This window comes from Mauremys mutica, chromosome 7 (assembly GCF_020497125.1).
Source record: "Mauremys mutica isolate MM-2020 ecotype Southern chromosome 7, ASM2049712v1, whole genome shotgun sequence".
In the NCBI taxonomy this organism is placed as follows: Eukaryota; Metazoa; Chordata; order Testudines; family Geoemydidae; genus Mauremys; species Mauremys mutica.
Window position 1 is genome coordinate 33,060,100 of NC_059078.1, and position 22,262 is coordinate 33,082,361.

Below are 22,262 nucleotides of genomic sequence, written 5' to 3' on the forward strand. Positions count from 1 at the left end.
CCAACCCTGGAATCGTTATTGGGGCTCTTCTCTGCACCCTCTTAAATTTTTCACCTTCCTTTTAAAAATGTGACCCCCAGAACGAGATGCAGTATTTCAGGCTCAGTCTCACCCCTGGGCAATCTCAGCCCATCTCTAATCTTCTACTGAGTCCATCACTGTGGGATGGGGGTGATTAGTACAGACCCCTTCCTTCAGTGGCTCAGGGACAGCCCAAGCCACATTGCTGAGTCGCCTCCAGCCCAGAGAAAGAGGAAATGAGGCGTGATGCTGCTATTTCTAGGTTAAAAAACCAAGAGGAGAACACCATTACCTTTGGTTTTGTACTTTAAAATCCACCCAGGGCTGACCCCACTCATCCAGGAAGCACACACAAGAGCACAGCCATCAGCCTTCTCGCTTTCTCAGGTCATCTTTACTGAGCCCCTCTGCAGAAATACACTGTGCAGGTGGGAGGGCTGGTGGAAGCACAGACAGCATTCTCTTCACAGTGGAGGTGGATTAAATACTGGGGGGCCAGTACAGCCATTTGTATTAATGCAAAGCAGGGATGCTGTGGGGCTCAGTTCACGGGGTGGGACCTTATGCACAGAGCCAGGCATCAGATGTAGGGGTTTCAGGTGCTCTGTGGGCAGGGCCCCTGCTGGGGAATGGGAGTTTAGTGAAAGGCTGGCAAAGGAAGTCAAAGGTCCATGTGCCGGGTGCCAGACCCACACCCTGACGTCCGGGAGCAGCAGGGGAAGATATGCTCAATGGCCAGGTTGGGATGCAGGTGTCCTTGCAATCCACCCCGGAGCTGCAGCCAGCCAGCCGAGGTCACTATCATGTGTTCCCCCAAGGAAGGGGTAAGGGGTTGCTGTGGTCCTGGCCCCACCTCCTAGTACTTGGTGGTGAAATTTGGGAATTCCAGGGTGGAGATCTCCCTCTCATTGGAGAAGACAGCCCGGTCAATGCGGGACATGGGGCTTCCCACATTGCGCAGCCAGTTCTTCCTGTGCGGGTGGGGGGAAGAGCATCCATAAGCATCCATAAGGAGAGCTCTGGCTCCCAGCCCCACTGCTTTAACCATTGGACCCCATTCCGTTCCCAGAGCCAGGGATGGAACCCCAGAGTCAGGGGGTTGCAGCCTCCCCCGCTCCCAATACATTCCACTTCCCTCCCAGAACCAGGAATAGAACCTAGGAGTCCCAGCCCCCCTGCTCTAATCACTAGACACCACTCCTTTCCCAGATCTAGGGACAGAACCCAGAAGTCCTGGCTCCCTGTTTACACAGCTGGCATTTACCCAGCCATTATCCCACACAAACAGGTTCAGCCTGTAAAGTCCATGTGGAACCTGCCTCCTCTTTTATCTCCTTCCAGGACCTGAAGCAAAGATGGGGGAGACTAGTTGCTATGGACCCTGCCTTTCCCCCATTATCTCGTTCGTGAAAAGGGATGGGGGAATGAAGCAGACTGGCTGTTATAGAAGCGGCCCCAATTTGTTCAAGCCCTGAAGGTGGTGGAAATGGGGGGAGACTGGTTTCTATGGAAACTGTTCCACTTCTCTCTCTGTCTCCAAATGTTGAAGGTGATGGAAGGGGGACTTGTTGCTATGGAAACTGCCTCCGGTTGTCATCTCTCTGAAGGTGACGGAGCCGTTGCTACGGAAGTTGCCCCGCCTGCCCTTCCCGGTTGCCACGGGTGATGGGGGATGGGCAGGCAGGTTTCTATGGCCCCTGAAGAGAGAAATTAATCAGGCAAATTCTCTGTCCCTTCTGGAGGGGAAGCTAATTGGGGCTGAGCCAAGGCCCAGATTTTCCAGCCACTGATTGGCTAGGGCAGCAGCACCAAGGGAACTGCCCTAATTAGAGGCAGGAGGGTTTCAAATGGGGAATGTGACAGTCTATGATCCCGCTGCCTGGGCCTAGGGTTTAACCCCTTCCTTCCTGCAGGGGAGGGGATCAAACTTGCTCCCCCCTGCAGTCTGGCAGACACCTTGGACTTGCAGATCACTGGAGGCGCCAGAGAGAACATAGGTCTTTGGAAGCGGCTTTGCTCCTGCATGAAGGTATGTTTCCCACCTTGGAGATCTCAGGAATGTCAGGTCAGCTCTTGGGATTGGGCACTTTCACAGCCCTTCTTAGAGAGGCAGTGTGGCCCAGTGGACGGGATACTGGGACTTAGGATTCCTGGGTTCTATTCCCAGTGCTGCCACTTACCTTGGACAAGCCCCTTCCCCTCTCTGGGCCTGTTTCCATTGCCACCATTTGTCTGTTTAAACTGAAATGTGTGTGTGTGTTGCGGGGGGGAATGAACTGTCTATGCAGCACCCTGCACAATGGGCCCCAATCTCAGTCAGGGTGTCTGTCCAGCACCTAGTATAACAGGACCCCGATCCCAGGGGGCCTGTGCAATGCTGGTACAAGGGTCTGTGTGGCTCCCAGTACAACAGGGCTCTGATCTCAGTCAGGGGTCTGTGCGATGCCAAGTACAACAGAGCTCCGATCTCAGTTAGGGGGTTTGTGCAGCACTCATAACAGGGACCTGATCTCAGTCAGGGGGTCTGTGCAATGCCCAGCACAATGGTCTGTGTGGCTCCCAGTACAATGGGGGCCTGATCTCAGTCAGGAGGGCATGTGCTGCACCCAGCACAACAGAAAGGACCTTCAGTTGGGAGAGTCTGTGCAATACCAGGCATGAGGAGGTCCTCATCTCAGTCAGGGGAGGTCTAGGCAGCACCTGGTGTGATGGGAGACCTGATCTCAGCTGGATGCAGGTGTGCCACACCTGGCACAATGAGGAACCTGATCTACAGGGAGAAGGCGACGGCTGGGTGGGTGGAAAAGGCTGGGAGTTCTTTGAGTGGGGCAGGTGCTCAGCTATGCTACAAAGGGCCTTCAACACTAGCAGCTTGTGTTTGATGTACATGGGTGAAGAAAGAGCTGGGGGTATACATCCTGGGATCCTTTCTCTCCTCCTTACGCTGGAGTGATACCAGCAGCTCCCCAACCCCGAGCCTGGCAGCTATTCACACCCCCACCCCACCCTGATACACAGAAGGGTGAGCACCACCCACGTTTAACACTGAGCCAACTGGTGAGCTAGGAAGCCTGGCTGATACTCACATGATCTCAATCTTTTCCTTGGGCCCTTGCACCTGCCCAGTCACAGTCCCATAGGGGGTGTTCTTCACCCAGCCGACCACCCCCAGCTTCTTGCCCTGGTCTTCTGTGTACTGGAGAGGAAGAGACAGGGTTACTGAGGCCTTGCGGGAGCCAACGAAGCAGGCATTTGCCTCAGTCCCTGGCATACAGCCTCTCCTGCCCTGTGGACTGATCTCTGAATGGCACAGCCTGGGCTGTGCACCGCCACCATTAGCTCCCTGCATAAGCTTGTGGAAGTGCAGCTCTGAGGGGAAGGATTCCATCGCCATCAGGTCTGCGTGGGGGAGCTTCCACCCCAGAGAGGGTGAGACAAGCTTGGTTTTCTCCCTGCCTCCTGAAAAGCTTCCAGCTTTTCATATGCCTTTGCAGAGGGGTAACCACATTCCTGTCTTGGCTTGGGTATCAGCTGCCAGCCAGGGGAACCAGCGGGAGGAGGAACAGTCAGCATTAGACAGGGTGCTCCCTACAAGTTAATGACCTCACAAGTGCTTGTCCTGGGTGCTGGCCTGGAGCCTCATTGTGATTATCCATCTACTGCCTCAATTCAGTCCCTATAGAAAGAGAAACCAGCATCCTATGAGCTGAGATAGAGAGGTGGAGGGGTGTGTATGGGGATAGATAGATCACTAAATAGACTGAGGGGTGTGTATGGAGAGAGAGAGAGAGGGTATGGATGGATGGACGGCTAGAGACAGAGAGAATCTAAGATAGCTGGATGCAGTAGATAGAGCCGAATATTCGGAGAAAGGTAGCTAGAGCAGGCCAGGAAGATCGAGAGAGCAGTGTCTGAGATCTATGATGATAGCTGGATCACGGAGGAGTACTCGCTATGCCAGAGTTCAATCAAACCAAACTCTCATGTTAAGAGCCGACATTTCAAAGTGCTCTAAAATCCACACGCACACTAAGTCTGGAAAATCGTTATGCCCCATCAGGCTTGCCCCTCAAAACTGAGCTCATCCAATCAGCATGGACTAATCAGCTTGGGCCCAGCAGTCAGTTCAAGGTCCAGGAAGCAACATTAACATTATGAAAGAGTCTTTTGGGCAATATAAATTGGCATTCAGCATGGATGCACACCAGAGAAAGGGATTTGCAGGTACATCATCAAGATGCATTGGGCCATTCCTCTCTTTTAAAGCTATTGTCTCAGGCTCTTTGCAGAATCAGGCAGACATTGCTGCATCAGTTACACTCAGGGAAATTCCCCCTCTCAGAGCTGTTGTCTCAGACTCAGGCAGATTCTCCTGCAGTGGCTACACCTTGGGCATGTTTTGAAGCTTCCCTTTCCGACAGGAGCATCAGAAACTTGCTTTTTTTTTTTCTTTAAATGGTCCTGAGATTCCATTGCAATCAGATAGCTCCAGTATCTGGGGCCCAAGGCACAGCCCTCTATGCACCTATGCCTGCATCTGGCCCTGATTCTACACAGTGATACCACCCAGTCATGTTGCAGGATCCCAAGTTTCAGGGCAAGAATCAGGCTGGCTGTATTCATGGCTCTGATCAGCCCTGCTTCAAAAAGGAAGAGGCTTGGGCTTACAGGCAGTATGGATTTGGCTCCATCCACCTGATCCACACTTCAGTTATACCCACTGGCCTTTTCTCTAGTAAATATTGGAAAGAGATTAGAGATTTGGTTCAGTGTGTACACAGATTAGAATAATTCCCTTTCCCCATATTTGCACCACCACCACATGTGGATTTTTAAAAAATGGTAAATGGCTCAAAAACCTCCCTTCCTTAACCTAGCATCTCATCCAAAATGCTATTTATTACCATTAATATTTTGAAAAAGAAATGGAAGGTGATGGATTGAAAGAGACTCTTCACTGTTTGATGGGGCACAGCAAATGACTGCATAGGATTGGATCATAACAGGGGGCCCATGTTGCCCAGTATCCCATCTCCAGCAGCAGCCCAGTCCCTGCGGGTCTGAGGAAGCTGCAAGATCTCTGTTCCCAGGGGAAATTCCTTCCTGACCCCAATAGTTATAAACTGGCTCATGCCCTGAAGTATGTGGGTTTAGATCCCTCTCAGACTCTTGTCTCTTAGTTAGTATTTACTATATTAAGTCTGGACGTTCTCATTACACATAGAAATGGCCAGTCCTTTTGTGAAACCGGCTCAGCTCTAGTCCTCAATAAGATCAAGTAGCAGTGAGTTCCACAGTCTAACCATGCACTGAATGAAAAAGCCTTTCCAAGGGAGGCCTGCACCAGCCAAACTTGGGGGGGGGGAGGGGGAAGGAGGCAGGGTGGCCAAGGGAGGGAGGTCCAGCATTTGTTTTCAGTGCTCCTGAGAAACCACACCGAGGCCTTTCAAAACTTCTCATAGCGTGGGTTGCTGGCCATCGAGGTGTGCATGCTGATCAGTCAGGGAGTTCTCCTCTCCTTGCACATGATGCTCTGTCACCAGAGACCTTTCTCCTCTAAACTGCCCCCTGCATCTGCAGGCCCAAGACTTCATCTGGTCCCCTTCTGCCTTGGACCATCCTCTCCAGCAAGCAGCTCCCGATGTTGGCTACCATCTCCAACATTACTGCTGGCCTGGGGACCCTGACAGCAGCTCCTGTTTGGTAGTACAGGCCCTTAGTGCATCCAGCTAGGTTGGCTCCTCCTCCCTGCCCGCAGCTGCCTCACACTGGCTTGGGAAGAAGAGTCTGGACTAGGGGCATTTGGGACTCAGGAGACAGTGCCATGCGACCAAGCATGCTGCCCCCTCCGATGGTCTGTGCTCTAAAAGCTGGCTCTCCCCCCCCCCCGCCCGCTTACACACACCCCCTTACCTTTCTGAAGAAGACACCTGGCGGGAAGAAAGAAAAGATGAGTCAGTTGCAAATAGACAGCAAATGCTGGGCATTAAATGCCAGCTCTGCTTCTTAATCATGTAGGAATCGCCAGCCTGGACCAGGCCAGGAACCATCTATCCTGGGATCCTGGCACTGGCCAGCACCAGCTGCTCAGAGGAAAGTGCAGAAAGCCCTGCCGTGCTGAAATAACCTGCCTCCTGGGAAAGTCCCCGCTTGACCCTTCATTAGCTCATGCCCTGGTGTCTGTTCTTGCCACAGCCTTGTTTGGTTTTTAAGATTTACTGCTCTAACTCTGGATATTCCTGTTATCCACAGGAACATCCTATCCTTGTTTGGCTTCTGCTCAGTGCTTTAGCTCCTGTGGCAATAAGTTCCAAAGGTGCCCAATGAGCCCACAACTCCACAGCATGTGAAATTTACTTCAGCATCTGAGGTATGAATGGAAATGTAACACTAGGCCAGGGGCAGGCCTGAGGGCCGCATCGGGTTTCCAAAATTGTATGGAGGGCCGGTTAGCGGAGGCTGTGCCTCCCCAACAGCCAGGCATGGCCCGGCCCCGCCCCCTATCTGCCCCCTCCTGCTTCTTGCCCCCGATGGTCCCCCGGGACTCCTGCCCCATCCAACCCCCCCCATTCCCTGTCCCCTGACAGCCCCTGGAACCCCCGACCCTGACTGCCCCCCGCTATCCCATCTAACCCCTTCTCTCATTTCTGACTGCCCCTCTGGGACCTCTGCCCCATCCAACCACCCCTTCTCCCTGTCCCCTGACCGCCTCCAGAATCCCTGCCCCTGACTGTCCCCCCCCGCCCCATCCAACCCCCCTTCCTGACTGCCTCCCCAGAACGCCTGTCCCCATGTTCCCCACCCTCTGACTGCCCCAACCCCTATCCACAGCCCCGCCCCCTGACCACCATCCCAAACTCCCCTGCCATCTATCCAACCGCCCCTGCTCCCTGCCCCCTTACCGCGCTGCCTGGAGCACCGGTGGCTGGTGGCACTATAGCCACACCACCCGACTGGAGCCAGCCATGCCACCGTGCAGCACAGAGTACCGGGTAAGGCCCCGGCTCTGCAGCTGCGCTGCTCCAGGAGCTCGCAGCCCCGCCGCCCAGAGCATTGCAGCGGGGCGAACTGAGGCTGAGGGGGAACAGCAGGGGAGGGGCCAGGCGCTAGCCTCCCGGGCAGGTGCTCAGGGGCTGGGCAGGAGGGTCCCACAGGCCGTAGTTTGCCCACCTCTGCACTAGGCCCTGGCATCATCTAATTTACACCAAGGATCAGTCCTTCTATCTGGGTGTAAAGAAAACTCCATCAATTCTGAGGCCAGAAGTGACTATTGTGACCATTCAGTTGGACTGCCTGCAGCACCCAAGTCCCAGAACCTCAACCAGTGGTTCCTGCATCCGGCTAAGACATGAATGGACTCACAGCATCCAATGTATCAGTGAAGCACAGTGAGTTCCCAAAGGCTGCCCACCAAATCAGTGGCAGAGCTAGGAAGAGAATGCTAGGATCTGGACTACCAATCTTGTGATTCAGTCATGACACTTTTCTCCCTCCCAGAGCAAAGAATAGAACCCAGAAGTTCTGACTCCAATCTCCCCTGCTCTAACCACTAGACCCTGCTCCTTTTCCAAGAGCTGGGTCTAGAACCCAGAAATCCTGACTCTTAGCCCCCACGCACCTGCTTCAACCCACTAGACGACACTCCTTCCTGCCTGAAAGAGCTCTATTGAGGGGTTTTACAATATGCAATGGATGAGATCTGTTTTCTTTTACTGAGGGGCCCCAATCTCAGAATAGTAGCCCAGGTGAGGTCTGCCCAGAGCTGGACAGAGGGAGACAACCTCACTCCCATGCTGAGAAATATCTCTGCAAAACACTGCTCAAGATGACAGTGGCGTGTCTGGAATTGCTCCCCGTTCCCTATCCCTGTGGTACTGGCTTTAATCAGCTCATTTGGGGCTCACTGAAACCCTCCCAGCCCTGCTGCATGGTAACAGCTGTCCTGCTGTAGTGAGATTTACTCTTCTTTCATAAGCTATTTGCAGCATCCCTGGCTAGAGCCAGCAGGGGAATGATCCTCTCTATTTGAAACAAAATCAATGCAGCTGGTCAAAAGTGCAAAATGCAATACACTTACCTTGCACGTCCCCATAGACCTCATAATCCAGGGCCCAGAGTCCTGAGGAAGCCATGACACGGCATGGGATAGTGTGGTGGGCTGCAGATGGGAGCTGGTGGGAGTGAACAAGGGTTTGCAGCACAGCGTGTTATGTGATCTGCTGCAGGCAGCTCCGTCTGCCTGTTACTAAATTGAGCCTTTTGGATGGAGGCAGCATGGTGAGGAAGGAGCAGGCCAAGCCCCTCATGCCACCCCCACCCCTGCACCCAGCCCTTTCCCACTGCACTCACAAGCCCCACAGCCAACCCCTCTTCCTTCAGGCTCAGCCCCCTCTGCCTGGCTTTCCCCCTCCCAGAAGTTCCCTTACTTCCATACTATGGGAACCCCCTATCCCAACTCCCAGCTACTTCCCACTCACCCCAGTGCTAACCTTCCCTCCCAAATACCCAATACCAGTATTGGGATAGGGCACTGGACTGACATTCAGGAGCCTTGGGTTGGCCACTGGTCTGCTCGGTGATCTTAGACAAGTCACTTCCCCTCCCGGTGCCTCAGTTTCACCGTCTGTAAAGTGAGGCTAATGATACTGCCTCCTTTATAAAACACTATATAAGAGCTAGGTATCCCTCATGCTCAGTGCTAGGGTAAACCCCTCCTGTAACATCCCAGCAGCAACCTCCCACCCCAGTGCCAACCCCATCCCAGCTACTTCAGACCTGCCCTCTGCCTCCCCCCACCCCATCTCTATTGCCCTTGGAAAGCAGGGAGGGTTGGGCCAATTTGGGGGTGGGAGGAAAGGAATGTGTGTGTGTGTGTGTGTCGAGGGGGGGGGATTGGGTCTGGGGGTAGAGCTAGGAGTTAGGGTTTGGAGTGGAATAAATTGGGGGGTTGTCCTGGAGACTGAAGTATGAGGGCAAGACTGGGGGTAGCTAGGGTAGAGCTGAGGGCTGAGACATGGGGGTTCAGCGAAGGGGCCTGGGATGTAGGGGGAGCAGGCTCTGGATGAGGCAAAGTGATCAGTCCTGGATGGCTGGATCTGGGGTTTAGGGGGGTGAGGGGTCTGGCTATGGGGCTGCGCTGTGGGATTTTCAGGGAGGGTTGGGGCTGGCTACGAGGGGTCTGGCTATGGGGCTGCGCTGCGGGGTTTTCAGGGGGGTCGGGGCTGGCTGCAAGGGGTCACATCTGGGGCTGTCGGTGGAGGTGGGACTGGGAAGCTGTCTCGGGGGGGGGGGTGTCAGACCTGGATGGCTGGATATAAGGTTTAGGGGGGCACGGGCTGGCTGCGAGGGGTCTGGCTATGGGGCTGCGCTGTGGTGTTTTCAGGGGGGTCGGGGCTGGCAGCGAGGGGTCACATCTGGGGCTGTCGGTGGGGGTGGGACTGGGAAGCTGTCTCGGGGGGGGGGGTCAGACCTGGATGGCTGGATCTGGGGTTTAGGGGGGCGAGGGCTGGCTGCGAGGGGTCTGGCTATGGGGCTGCGCTGTGGGGTTTTCAGGGGGGGGTCGGGGCTGGCTGCGAGGGGTCACATCTGGGGCTGTCGGTGGGACTGGGACTGGGACGCTGTCTCGGGGGGGGGTCAGACCTGGATGGCTGGACCGGAGGGCGGCGGGGGGGGAGGCTGCGAGGGAGTTGGAGGCATAGGACTGTCGGCGCGCGCTCTCGCGAGGAAGGAGCCGGTCGGCGCGCGCTCCCGCGGCTCCCTTGGGCGGGACTGAGCGTTACTAGGACGAGACGGCGTAATGGAGGGAGCGGATACGCGCACGGTGCGGGCGGGGGGGGTGACGTGAGGCTAAGTTGGATGAGGTGGTGGGTCCTTTGGCGGCTGTGGGGTGCGTGGGCTCATCTGGGGGTTAAGTTGCTGGGGACACGGGGGATCAGTGGGGGCACTAGAGGGTCAGGGATGGCACTTTGGGGGATGGGGTGTGAGGAGGGTGCCAGGGGGTGGAGGCATTTCTCCCATTGGCTTTGAGGGCAGTTCCCTAGTATAGGCCTCCCTCTCTGCGGGGGGTGGGGGGTAGGTATCTTCTCTGGTATTAGGATTTAGAAAGGTCTCCCATTCCTCTCCACAACTGGACCTCAACCTGCACCCCCCAGCACACACATCTCCATCACCCCTGTGAGCAGTTACCCTCATACTCGCACATCACCCTCCCAGGCCCCCTTGTTACCAGCCTCACTGCCCTAGCCACCTAAATCCACCCCCCCTTCTCCACTCACCAATTTGTGCACCATCATCCTCTGGCTCACTGGCCTTGATGGTGACCATGACATGGCCCACTGACACTTCCAGTCTCCTTTGGCCTGGCCAGGCTGGGCATTATACACTCACTGGCTGCTTTTTTGTTTTGTTGTTTTGTTTTTAACAGACAACTTTTCTAAGTGCTTTAAAATCCACATGCTTATTTGGATTGTCTTGAAATTTTCTGTGCCTCATGAGTGCCTGGGATTTGGTTAGTAGTCCCAATTTGGGGTCATGTGAATGAGGGGTTACTGACATAAATTCCCTCTATAAAAATCATGTGGTATCAAAAATCTCTGATTCTTATATTTTTTCCATATACCTGAGGCTCAAACTATGGCTCTGATCTTGCCCACTTGGCATTGATCTCAGTTAGTGCATGCCACCCACTCCCTTCTGGTGAAGCAATATTTCAAAAGTAATTGAGGGTAAAGTTGGGAACTCCAACATGAGTTGATCCTGCTACCCATCACTCTCGTGAACTCTTTCCATATAAAATCAGTAAGTCCCTAGTGGACTTTGTAGCTCATTCCACAGAAGTTATCCCTAAGTAGATATGATCTGTGTAGAGACCAGAGTGTGATTTTAGGATCCTAGTGAGAAGAGCAGCAACAAACAAGATTTTGGGACTGCAATGCTTACAGTTTTGATCATGTTGACAGAGCCCTGTTGTGGTCTCAGGGATCAGACAGTGATGTGACTTTTGATAGGAAAACATGATTTATTCCCAGCTTCAGCCCAGATAGAGAGAACTAGAAGTGCTTTTGAAATTAAAAATAATGTATAGACCTTGGAGTATTTAGTTGGGCCTGCAGGGGAAATAACAGACTGGGACCAGAGAGCTGCAACAAGGCTGTGCGAGATGAGAATACAGGCTGAGATTTTCAACAGAGTTTAGTGATTTTTAGGGTGCCCAATTTGAGACAGATTAAACAGGTTTTCAGAGGGCAGGTGGCCAGTCCAAAAGGGACAATGGCTTTGTGTTAGTTACCTGCTTTGCTACAGACTTCCTGTGTGATCTTAGGCGAGTTACTTAGTCTCACTGAGCTGTAGTCACCCATCTGTGCAAAGGAGATACCATACTAGCCCTGCCCTGCCTCCCAGGGGGGATGTGCAGATAAATGCAGTAGAGAGGGCGATGTGTTCAGATATTCCGGTGATGGAGCCGTAGAACTACCTTAGCCATCTAGAGAAGTGCTCAGGGCTTTTTGAAAAATCAGGTGTCTTAAGCTCAGCATGTCAAACATTGAGGCATCCAAGATCATTAGTAAAACAAACATTACAGAGGCCTGAACAGACCATAATGCTCATCCTAAGGCTGATGCACCAGCACAGTCCTCCATTCTGGAGGACCTCCTCTACAACAGCTTTGCAAAACAACAAGGGACATAGAAAACTCCCCAGTTTATTATTATTAACGTGACAGTAGCTCTTAGACGTCCCAGCTGAGATCAGGATGCCACTGGGCTAGGCATTGTATAGCCATTTAATGAGAGAGAGAGTCCTTATCTCCAAAGAGTTTACAGTCTAGAAGGACAACAGATAGGAGAGGAAACAAGCATCAAGTGTGAACTTGGCCGTGGTCAGTGGCAGAGCTGGGGTAACATAAGAACGACCATACTGGGTCAGACCAATGATCCATCTAGCCCAGTATCCTGTCTTCCAACAATGGCCAATGCTAGGTGCCCCAGAGGGAATGAACAGAACAGGTAATCATCAAGTGATCCATCCCCTGTTGCCCATTCCCATCTTCTGGCAAACAGAAGTTAGGAACACCATCCCTGCCTTTCCTGGCTAATAGCCATTGATGGACCCCCTCCATGAACTTATCTAGTTATTTTTTGAACCCTGTTATAATGTTGGCATTCACAACATCCTCTGGCAAAGAGTTCCACAGACTGACGGTATTGTGTGAAGAAATACTTCCTTTTGTTTGTTTTAAACTTGCTGCCTATTATTTCATTTGGTGACCCCTAGTTCTTGTGTTATGTGATGGAGTAAATAACACTTCCTTATTTACTTTCTTCACAGTCATGATTGTATAGACTTCAATCATATCCCCCTTCAGTCATCTCTTTTCCAAGCTGAAAAGTCCCAGTATTATTAATCTCTCCTCATACGGAAGTCATTCCATACCCCTAATAATTTTTGTTGCCCTTTTCTGAACCTTTTCCAATTCCAATATATCTTTTTTGAGATGGGGCAACCACATCTGCACACAGTATTCAAGATATGGGCATACCATGGACTTATATAGAATAAATATGATATTTTCTGTCTTATTATGTATCCCTTTCTTAAGGATTCCAAACATTCTGTTCACTTTTTTGACTGCCGCTGCACATTGAGTGGATGTTTTCAGAGAACTATCCACAGTGACTCCAAGATCTCTTTCTTGAGTGCTAACAGCTAATTTAGACCCCATCGTTTTATATGTATAGTTGGGATTATGTTTTCCAATGTGAATTATTTTGCATTTATCAACATTGAATTTCATCTGCCATTTTGTTGCCCAGTCACCCAGTTTTGAGAGATCTTTTTATAGCTCTTCGCAGTCTGCCTGGGACTTAACTATCTTGAGTAGTTTTGAATCATCTGCAAATTTTGCCACCTCAGTGTTTATTCCTTTTTCCAGATAATTTATGAATATGTTGAATAGGACTGGTCCCAGTACAGACCCTTAGGGGACACCACTATTTACCGCTCTCCATTCTGAAAACTGACTATTTATTCCTATCCTTTGTTTCCTATCTTTAACCAGTTACCAATTCATGAGAGGACCTTTCCTTTTATCATGACAGGTTACTTTGCTTAAGAGCCTTTTGTGAGGAACCTTGTCAAAGGCTTTCTGAAAATCTAAGTACACTATATCCACTGGAACCCCCTTGTCCACATGCTTGCTGATCCCCTCAAAGAATTCTAGTAGATTGGTGAGGCATGATTTCCCTTTACAAATGTTGACTCTTCCCCAACAAATTATGTTCATCTATGTGTCTGACAGTTTTGTTCTTTACTATAGTTTCAACCAGTTTTCCTGATACTGAAGTCAGGCTTACTGGCCTGTAATTACCAGGATCACCTCTGGAGCCTTTTTAAAAATTGGCCTCACATTAGCTATCCTCCAGTCATTTGGTACAGAAGCTGATTTAAATGATAGGTTACAGACTACTATTAATAGTTCTACAGTTTCACATTGGAGTTCCTTCAGAACTCTTGGGTGAATACCATTTGATTCTAATGAAGTATTACTGTTTAGTTTATCAATTTGTTCCAAACCTCCTCTAATGACACCTCAATCTGGGATAGTTACTCAGATTTGTCATCTAAAAAGAATGGCTCAGGTTTGGGAATCTCCCTCACCTCAGCCATGAAGACCGATGCAAATAATTCATTTAGTTTCTCCACAATGGCCTTATCGTCCTTGAGTGCTCCTTTAGCATCTCAATCGTCCAATGGCCCCACTGGTTGATTAGCAAGCTTCCTGCTTCTGATGTACCCCTTCTGATATAACCCTGGTGTCCTAAGTCTTAGGCCTGTGCCTGAGCCACTGGTCCATGCTTCTTTCCTGAAATAAAGAGCCTGTAGTTTTCTTTCCCTGGTGCTCTTGTAAGTTATGAGCCTCAGAAATGCAGAATCATAAAAGTGAGGTGTAAGTTTCCTGCATTAATAGCTGTGTGTGCACATGTGCATGCGTGTTCATACTGCATGAACCTTTGCAAGTGGAGAGGTAGGAATGATGCTCTTTCATGGACTATCGAGGGCTTTAGCAAGTACCTGCAACCTATGAGGTACTGCTGTGCAGTGTCATACAGAGTTGCATGCATATAGCAGAGGGGTTGCCTCTGCAGCTAGGAAAAGTGTTCAGTAAATAGCACGCTGGCTTAGGTCTGGATTCAGTTCTTGGCTTAGCTGTGGATGCCATATGCGACCTTTGTGCCTTGCTTCCTCCTCTGTAAAATGGAGAGGATATCTTCCTGCCTCCCAAGGGTGGGGGAAGATCAGTTCCGTTAATGGTTGAGATACTATAATGAGGAGGTCTGTAGCAATAGGCTGCTAGTGCTGTGTTCTCTCTCCTAGGGTCTACAAATCTGTGTGCCATCAGCCTGGGGATGCATGTACGTTGCACTGGCTCAGCGTGTGTGTGTGCGCTCATGCCTCAAGCAGCAACTGAGCAACTGCTCAGAGCCGGCTGAGCTAGTTCCAGGGAGCCTCTGCTTTTGTGACTGAGCATCTGGGTCTGATCACTGTGGTGTCTATATGCACGTGGCCACAGTTTATTACATGCCCATCCTGAGGTCTCTAATGAGAGCCAAGGAAACAGGTGCTGTCAGTCTTCCGCCTTTCTGAGCAGGGGGAGATCCCTTTCTGAGTTCCCAGCCCTTCTCCCTAAGTAAGCCCTAGATTAGAAGATGTCAACAGGTCAGTGGTTGTAAAGCTGCTTCCCCACCTCTCTGCAAGGATTCACACCTGTCCACATTCCTTTCTCTGGCTCCATTGACCTCAGTAGGAATGTTGTCCCGGGATTGGAAATCTAAGAGGTTGTTGGAAGGGAAAGAGAGGCCCAGTGGGGGAGAGGAGGTTATGAAACTGTGGCCTCATACAGGTAACCAGCAGAGCTTGAACCAAGGATAGGCAGCACCGGCTCTTCCTGATGAGGTGGATCAGAGGAAGGTTATTATAGTTACTGAGACTACCATGATCACATGAACTCTGCCATAGTGTCAACCCAGCTGAGATGGACTCCTTCCTTGCACCACAGCTCCCCAAACTCCAGGCGTTCAGCTCTGAAACCCTGCGTAGCCCCCCACAACTCAAACCCTACATCCTTCCATGTTTAAAGGCTCAAGAACTGGCCCTTCCATGCTGAGCCAGTTGCCAAGGGGTTAATACGGCAGATCTAGTCGAATCAAGGTGGGTGTTTTGCAACCTCCTGCTGGCTGTGGCATCTTCCCGAAGAGGGAGATTGTTTGTGACACTGGCAGAGGGGGACCTGCCATGAGAGATCTTAATCCACTTTCCATCCTGCTGCAAGGGATTATGCAGCAGCAGAGTCTGGGGTGGGGGGTAGGGGAAGAGAGGAGACTTCTACCCAATAAGCTTGGCCTGTATTTTTTCCCCCCAGCTGCCTATTGTGTGACGGAGAACTTTTGTTTGTTAATAAGGACTTTCTCCCTTTCCCAGCCCTGTGTGGATTGGTGTGTGACTGATTTTCCAGTCCATCTACAGTTTATGGGCATGCAGCATTGGTCTGTAACGCCACAGGCGGTGCATGGCTCAGTCCCTGCCCCAAGGGGTTTACAACCCTACATGTGGCGCTAGCATCAAAGGGGAACAGGAGATGTTTGTGAAGGAATAAGGTGTTGAAAGTCAATAGCAGGAGGCAGCATGGCCCTCTGGCTAGGACACAGAGAGACTGGCAACCAGGACTCCTGGCTTCTAGGCCAGGCTCTGGGCGGGGAGTGGGGTCTAGTGGGGTAGAGCAGGGGAAGCTGGGAGTCGGACTCCTGGGTTCTAATCAGTTCTGGGAAGGGAGTAGGATCTAGTGGTCATAGGGGAAGGCTAGGAGTCAGGACTCCTTGGTTCTATTCCCAGCTCTGTCACTGACCCTGGGCAAGTTCATTCCCCTCTTATTGTCCCTATTTCCCCTCCCACCCTGTGTCTGTTTAGACTGAGCTCTTGGCGGCTTGGCCTGTAGACCTGCTCCACGCATATGTTTATTGTATCAATATAATTATTTTGGTCAGGGATGGGCTTTTTTACTAGTATAGTTATACTAGGACAGCCCCTACTGCAATGCAGTTATATTGGGATAAAGGTGCTTTATCTTATTATAGCTTATTCCCCTTGTGAGCTATACTGATATAAACACATTTAGCCTGGCTGGCTGCATCCAAACTAGGCAGGCTGTAATGCTTTAACCAGACCAAGAAAGTTAAAGCAGGGCAACTTTTGTGTGGATGCAGGACCTTAGTGTGTGTTTGTACAGTACCTAGCACAACTGGGCTCTGCTCTCCGCTGGGGCCTGGAGATGCTCGTAAGACAAATAGTAATGGTCACTCAACTCTGCATGGATCAGAGGAACGAAGAGCCTGTCTTACAAGCAGAAACGTAAGAGTTGGTTGTGTCTAGCCTGGCAAAACAAAGGCTGAGAGGGGATCTGATTGCTCTCTCTCTCTCTGAATACATTGCAGGGAGGGAGAAGAGCTGCTGAAGCTCAAGGACAGCATTAGCACAAGAACAAATGGAGATAAACTGGCCAGGAATCAATGTCGGCTGTAAAAGAGAAGAAGGTTTCTAACCGGCAGAGGAATGAGGGTCTGGAACAGCCTTCTAACAGAAGGAGTGGGCCAATCACTCAGATCTAACATGGATTCTGGGACAGAGTTGCCTGCAATAGCAGGGGACTGGACTCAGTAACCCAGGAGCTCCCTACTGTTATGTTTCTGGCATACACACAGGGAAGTTAGTCACAACCATAAATACTGTTGCTGGAACATTGCATCACACTATTCTATTTCTTAGAGTTCAGAATGATAACAGACATGATCCCAAATGCAGGGACAGACAAAGCAGGCTGCAGCCTAATACAGAGAGGCACAGCTCACCCCATCTTGCTGCAGTCTTGCTTGTATCAGAACTGACTCAGTCTGCACTAGGCCCAGATCGTATGCTTTCCTACAGAGTCCCTTGTCTGGAAGCAAGACCAGGAACGCCCCTAAAAGTGATAGGTCACAATTTTAACAGGGTTTTCAATACACCACATCTGCTAGCCCTATGTCCCTATGTTCAGCAGCTCTGACTCTGGCATCTCTTTGGGCGTTTTGGCTTTGCCGCTTTTCAGAGATGAGCTGCACTTCTCCGGGGTCGGTTCCTGCTCTTGTACTTTCCCAGAGGGGCCAATCACTTTCTCACAGTTCCTACCATTTCAGATTTTAGAATATCTCATAATTTGCCTTAAGAATGAGGAAGAAAGGCCGCTGAAAGGATTAGCCCCGGAAGGGATAGTGCTGGTTTCCTTTAATCTCAGTGATTCTACGCATGGCACAAGCCAACTCCGGTGCACGACCACTAGTGAGTAGAGTGAAACATAATGAGGATTCTGCTGTCTGTGTTGTTCCTTTGGGTTTAACACCTGCCTTGTATTTTCTTCCTACAGTTGCTGCAGCAGGGAATTTTTGCTCTAAAATCCTCAATGAGCAGTTCTGGAAAGGTAAAAAAACCAAACCTTCAAATCTGTTTCCATAGACCCTTGGCGGATCCTGGGGAAGCTGTTCTAGTGGCTGATCCTCCTCCCTGTTAAAATATGTTCCTCCTTTGTACTCTGAGTTCTGCTGACTGCAACTCCCAGCCATTGGATCTTGTTTGGCTAAATCAAGAGCCCTCAGTGGGCATTAACCCCTTCCTTGCTGGTGAAATCATGGCTTTTCACACTCAATGGGAGCATTACAGAAGGGACAATGGGACTGCCAGATTGGATCAGACCAAGGTTCTTTTGGTTTTATGTCTCTGTGGCCCCCTACCACATGCTTCAGGGTGTGGTGTGAGGAACCACAAAATGGTCTGTTATGGAGTCACCCGTCCACAGGGAAAGTTTAATCACCTAGAACACTGGTTCTCAACTGCTCAGGACCCATTTGTAAAACTTTGTGGCCTGTCATGACCCTCCGCCCTGGCAACTGGGCAGGAGGGGCAGTGAGCTGAGACACCCCCCCCAAACAAATACTGCCTCACTGCAGCCCATGAGGGAAAGAGGGTATGGGGAATTTGGGGGCCTGGAGGTGAAATGGGGAAGCCTAAGGGTGTAGTGAGGAAGAAGTTGGGATTTTTGGGGAGCCTGGGCATAGAATGCAAGGGTAAAGGAATAGGGAATTTGGTGACAGAAGGGCTGGGGGTGTATTGGGGGAAGATCTGGGGGGCTGGGGTCCAGAATGAGTGATATGACAGATGAGGATTTGCCCTGCTGTGCAGGAGAGGTAGATCAGAGGGTCTGGGTTGAGGGGCAGAACAGGGAGTAAGAAAGCTGGGGTGTAGCTCGAATGCAGGGTGGGAGTTCATAGTGGGGCTGGTGCTTACCAGAGAACAGGACATCAGCCATTCCCTCCCAGCTTCTGACGCACAGGGTTGGCTGGACTTGGCTTCCTCCTCTGGGCTTTGTAACCTCCAGGGTCACAGCGCTGCTCATGTTTGACCTGGCCCCCCATCTGACCGCCCAAATTTGTGTGAATGGCATTGCAATCTGGCACCTGGGATCGCAGCACAACTCTCTTAAATTTGGCTCGGCCAGCTGGCCCCCCCATCATCATGACGGAGGAGTGGCTGGGCCAACCTGAGTGGCGTGATGATCCTGTGCATCAGGTCACAATGCCCAGCTTGAGGAACTGAGCCCAGCTAGTCCCACAACTCTTTGATGCGTTCTGGTGACTCAATTTTGTGTCGTGACCCATGGGTTGAGAAACCCTGCTTTAGAGGTTGGCTTGTGCCCAGAAGCTAAAGCGTCTCTATTCCCAATTTATTTGCAGTGAGATCTCGGTGTTCATAGGGCACAAGATTGGGCATCAGGACACCTAGGTTCTGTTACCAACCTGCGGTGTGTCCCTGGGCAAGTCTGTTCCCCTCTCTGTGTCCCCACCCACCATGTGTCAAGTTAGCTTGCAAGCTTTTCCAGGCAAGGACTATCTGTCTCTGTGTGTCTGTGGCACTCCCAGTACACTGGGGCTCCATTGGGCTGGGTGCTGCACAGACACCTAGTGAGAGACAGGCCCTGTCCCAAAGAGCTCATAGGCTGAACAGACACAGGGTGTGAAGGGAAACAGAAGCACTGAGAGGGGCAAGGACTTGCCCAAGGTCACACAGGAAGACAGTAACAGCTGGGAATAGAACCCAGGAGTCTTGGCTCGTGCCCTACTCACTAAAGCACCACTCTGCCTCTATGGGAGCCAGTGCTTTTAATTGGTTTCAGTAGCATGAAGCTTCAGATTGAACTAGTTTGTTCTGGCACATGTGACCCAGAATCTCTCCCTTGTGCAGAAATGGATGGGATGCTGGCTGAGCTCTCTGTGCCTTGGACCAGGCCTTGGACAGCAGGTGGATGTAGCCACGAACCCCTGGATTCTACCGCACTTCAGCTGGCCTTTGAGGTTTGACTTTCCTGCTCACTTGGTCATACTTCTCAAAGTCACTTCCAAGTATCACGTGGCACCCAACTTGAGGCCTGACCTTGCCAGATGCTGAGCGCCTCCTGGGAGATGCCAAATACCCTTGGCTTGACTCTAGTGGAAGTTGATAGCATGCCACCCTCTGCAGGATTGGGCCCCCAGAGATTAAAGACGAGCCAAGTATTTGTATTAAGGTAACACCTACAGACCTCAACCAAGTTCGAGGTCCCCATTGGGCTGGGTACCACACAGACCCCAACAATCTCAGTTGAGATTATCTTCAGGGCCCGGAGTAATGAGCCGCCAATCTCAGTTGGGCCCTCAAAGTGTTACCATAGTACAAATAACATCTTTCCTGAAGCAAATATTCACTTTCTAGCAGAGGTAATCTCAGGCTGATGACTGTGTGTGACAATGGAGCTAGGATGGGGACTGGGACCCCCACAATACACCCCAAAACCAGCCTCTCCAAAGTCACAAGGCGCCGGAGTGCAGCTGTTCTGGAATCTAGGCCATTTATTTAGGTACCTAAATATAAATAGAGCGGACTGATTTCTTGTGGCATTCGGCGCTTGCAGCCCCTGCTGTCATTGGTGGGAGTTGTGGGTGCACACAAATCAGGCCATGAGTACCCGACTTCAGGCACATATCTGAGAGCACTGACCCACATGTACGTGACTCTTTCTAGCACAGCCTCGGCTGCTCTTGAAGACACCAGATTCAAGACTAAGGGCCAGATTCTAGTTCCTGGTCCAGCCTCTTTATGCCATTTAGGTGGACAGATTCTGGCCATAACTCTGTCAGCATAAACCAAGCCATCACCATGCCAGCCAACCCTGGCATTGAGGGCAGGCTAGAGACACCATGGATCTGAGTGGCATTATGCAGACACGCCACTGGCATGTTAGATCTATCTGTCTCTTGGTGGCTCTAACTGATGCTGGGGCTGGGCTGGCTCTGGATCAAGAAGCTGATTATGGTTCCCTGACTCAGTGCCGGCCTGGTTCCATAGAGCTTAGACACAGGAAAAATTGAGCCCTATTATTAGTTAGGAAATTTATTTTGCCCGCCAATGATGACGTCCCTCTTATTTCTGTTCTCCCATGAGGTGCCCTCGTTTCTGTCCCTAGCGGTTTTGCAGCGACCTTGCAAGCAGCAGTCAAAGCTACAGCTGTATTTTAGGGCATGGAAAAGCAGCTTCTTTATTTCATTCTCAGCTCCACGAAAGGCCTGGAGTTCTGATGATGGACTGTCTGGCAGTAAAACAGTTCATACACAAGATCAGCATGGTGCACCCAAAGGTAATGCCACCTGGTTTGTAATGACACTAAGGCCCCTTTGTGCTGCCCTGGGGGGAAATATTCCCCTGAAAGTCCCCTCTGAGCAAAGGGCTCCCCTGACTGGCATGAGGGCTCACCTTCAGCCCAACCCCCCGGGGTAGTGAGGATGTGACTGGACCACATTGTACAATGGGTATTCCAGGAAGCAGAGCAGCCCTGGGGTTACTCTTAACTTCCGGGGGCTGGGTTGCACAGCCCCAGAGCACAGGTAGCTCACCTGGGGTTTAAAGCTCCCTTTTCCCCACCCAACAATCAGGACCTGTTTTAATTACTTCTTGCAGCATATATGTAATCCCTGGGCCAATTTACATTCCCTGGCACAGCTCCATCAGCTCCCACACAATTACTCCCACAGAACTTGCCCCAGTGCCTATCTATTGGGCAACACCCCTTTGGCTTTGTCATTTCAGCTGGTTTAATTGTTGTTCATTACTCTGTCGGGATGAATCCTCCTACAAGCTCTTGTATTGTAGCCCATCATTATCCCCTTCCATGGTGTTACCTTTTCCCAGACAACAGTACCCCAGTTTATCCACTGGGTCTCTGCGCTAGACTCCTCTCTTTTGCACAGGTGTCTACACCAGTTTTTGTGACTGGCACCAGCCCTGACCTGGGTTTTCCTTCCCTCAAACACAGATCTCTTGCCCTTCCCTAGATGGGCTGGCAGCAGCAGGAATTAAATATTGTGCTTTGTGATTTGCAAGCAGGAACTGAACCACGGCTCCTTGAGCTGAAGGATCCAGTTTCTAGTGCCAAAAGGCTGTAGCAGATTCATAAACCTCTCCACAAGGCCTGGCTGTGAGAAGGCGACGGGAAGTGGGGGATATGCGATAGGTTGCCTGGCCCTGCTTGGGGCTGGTCTAAGACATGCAGGGTTTCACATGCCCACTCAGGGCAGCAAGGATGCCTAAGGAATGCTTTTGCTCCCCTGTGTAGGTAACTCATATTGCTGAAGCCCACACAGTAAGGGAGCACCCTGTGTTTAGCATGTCAGTAAGTGAGTGGGCAGAGCAGTGGGCAGCACAACAGGGGTCCTAATCTCAGGCAGGGTCTGTGTGGTGCCCAGCACAATGGGGGCCCTGATCTCAGTTGCAGTCTGCGCAGCGGCCAGCCCAGAGGGGGTCCCAGTCTCGGCTGGGATCTGTGCAGTGCCCAGCATGACGTCCTGACTCTCCTAATACCTTGTTGATTTGCAGATCAGATTCCATTACTGTGTGAATGTGAATGGCGCTGTGTCTGCGGAGACATACTGGTGAGTAAGCGAGTGATTGGAATGCCCGTGTGACAGGTGGTCGTGTATTTACGAGATGGGGCAACCTGGGTACTTCACACAGGCCAGCACTCGTAGGAACATAGGCATTGCCAGACTGGATCAGACGTTAGGTCCATCTAGCCTACTATCTTAGCTCTAACAGTGCCCAACACCCAATGCTTCCGAGGAAAATCTATC

The 22,262-nt window shown here is 51.2% G+C and overlaps 2 protein-coding genes across 10 annotated transcripts in view; one reads left to right on the forward strand and one right to left on the reverse strand.

Moving 5' to 3' along the window:
• Positions 1-399: 399 nt before the first annotated feature.
• On the reverse strand, positions 400-9,788 carry LOC123374100 (acylphosphatase-2-like). Of its 4 annotated transcripts, none has more exons than XM_045023607.1 (5): positions 9,661-9,788; positions 8,099-8,192; positions 5,935-5,951; positions 3,108-3,217; positions 400-992 (listed from the first exon to the last, which is right to left on the reverse strand). In XM_045023607.1, the coding sequence occupies exons 1-5, from the start codon at positions 9,715-9,717 to the stop codon at positions 878-880; spliced, it is 393 nt and encodes a 130-aa protein (XP_044879542.1). In that variant the 5' UTR covers positions 9,718-9,788; the 3' UTR covers positions 400-877. The 4 variants fall into 4 exon arrangements, with proteins under 4 accessions (XP_044879542.1, XP_044879541.1, XP_044879543.1 ...); XM_045023606.1 differs by lacking the exon at positions 400-992 and adding an exon at positions 1,000-1,718; XM_045023608.1 differs by lacking the exon at positions 400-992 and adding an exon at positions 1,000-1,718 and having other exon boundaries at positions 8,099-8,277; positions 9,661-9,783.
• Positions 1,665-22,262, forward strand: part of C7H11orf80 (chromosome 7 C11orf80 homolog) — a 57,270-nt gene continuing 36,672 nt past the window's right edge. For 2 of the 6 annotated variants that reach the window (XM_045023601.1, XM_045023603.1), the window contains exons 1-6: positions 16,569-16,607; positions 17,247-17,388; positions 17,474-17,527; positions 19,345-19,454; positions 20,690-20,773; positions 22,009-22,064. In XM_045023601.1, the coding sequence (XP_044879536.1) occupies positions 16,584-16,607; positions 17,247-17,388; positions 17,474-17,527; positions 19,345-19,454; positions 20,690-20,773; positions 22,009-22,064 (470 nt within the window). In that variant the 5' untranslated portion in view covers positions 16,569-16,583. Of the gene's footprint in view, positions 2,051-6,273; positions 6,392-9,740; positions 9,842-16,508; positions 16,608-17,246; positions 17,389-17,473; positions 17,528-19,344; positions 19,455-20,689; positions 20,774-22,008; positions 22,065-22,262 lie in introns of those variants that run through there. The other 4 variants (XM_045023600.1, XM_045023602.1, XM_045023598.1 and 1 more) reach the window with 4 other exon arrangements.

Excerpts from the sequence above, each read along its gene's own strand:
- LOC123374100 (XM_045023606.1), bottom strand. The coding sequence starts at position 9,717 with ATGCCTCCAACTCCCTCGCAGCCTCCCCCCCCGCCGCCCTCCGGTCCA. Across the intron at positions 8,193-9,660 it reads CCTCCGGTCCAGCCATCCAG|CTCCCATCTGCAGCCCACCA; the intron begins GTCTGACCCCCC and ends CACTCCCACCAG. Across the intron at positions 1,719-3,107 it reads AAGGAAAAGATTGAGATCAT|GGGCCATAGAAACCTGCCTG; the intron begins GTGAGTATCAGC and ends TTCTCTCTTCAG.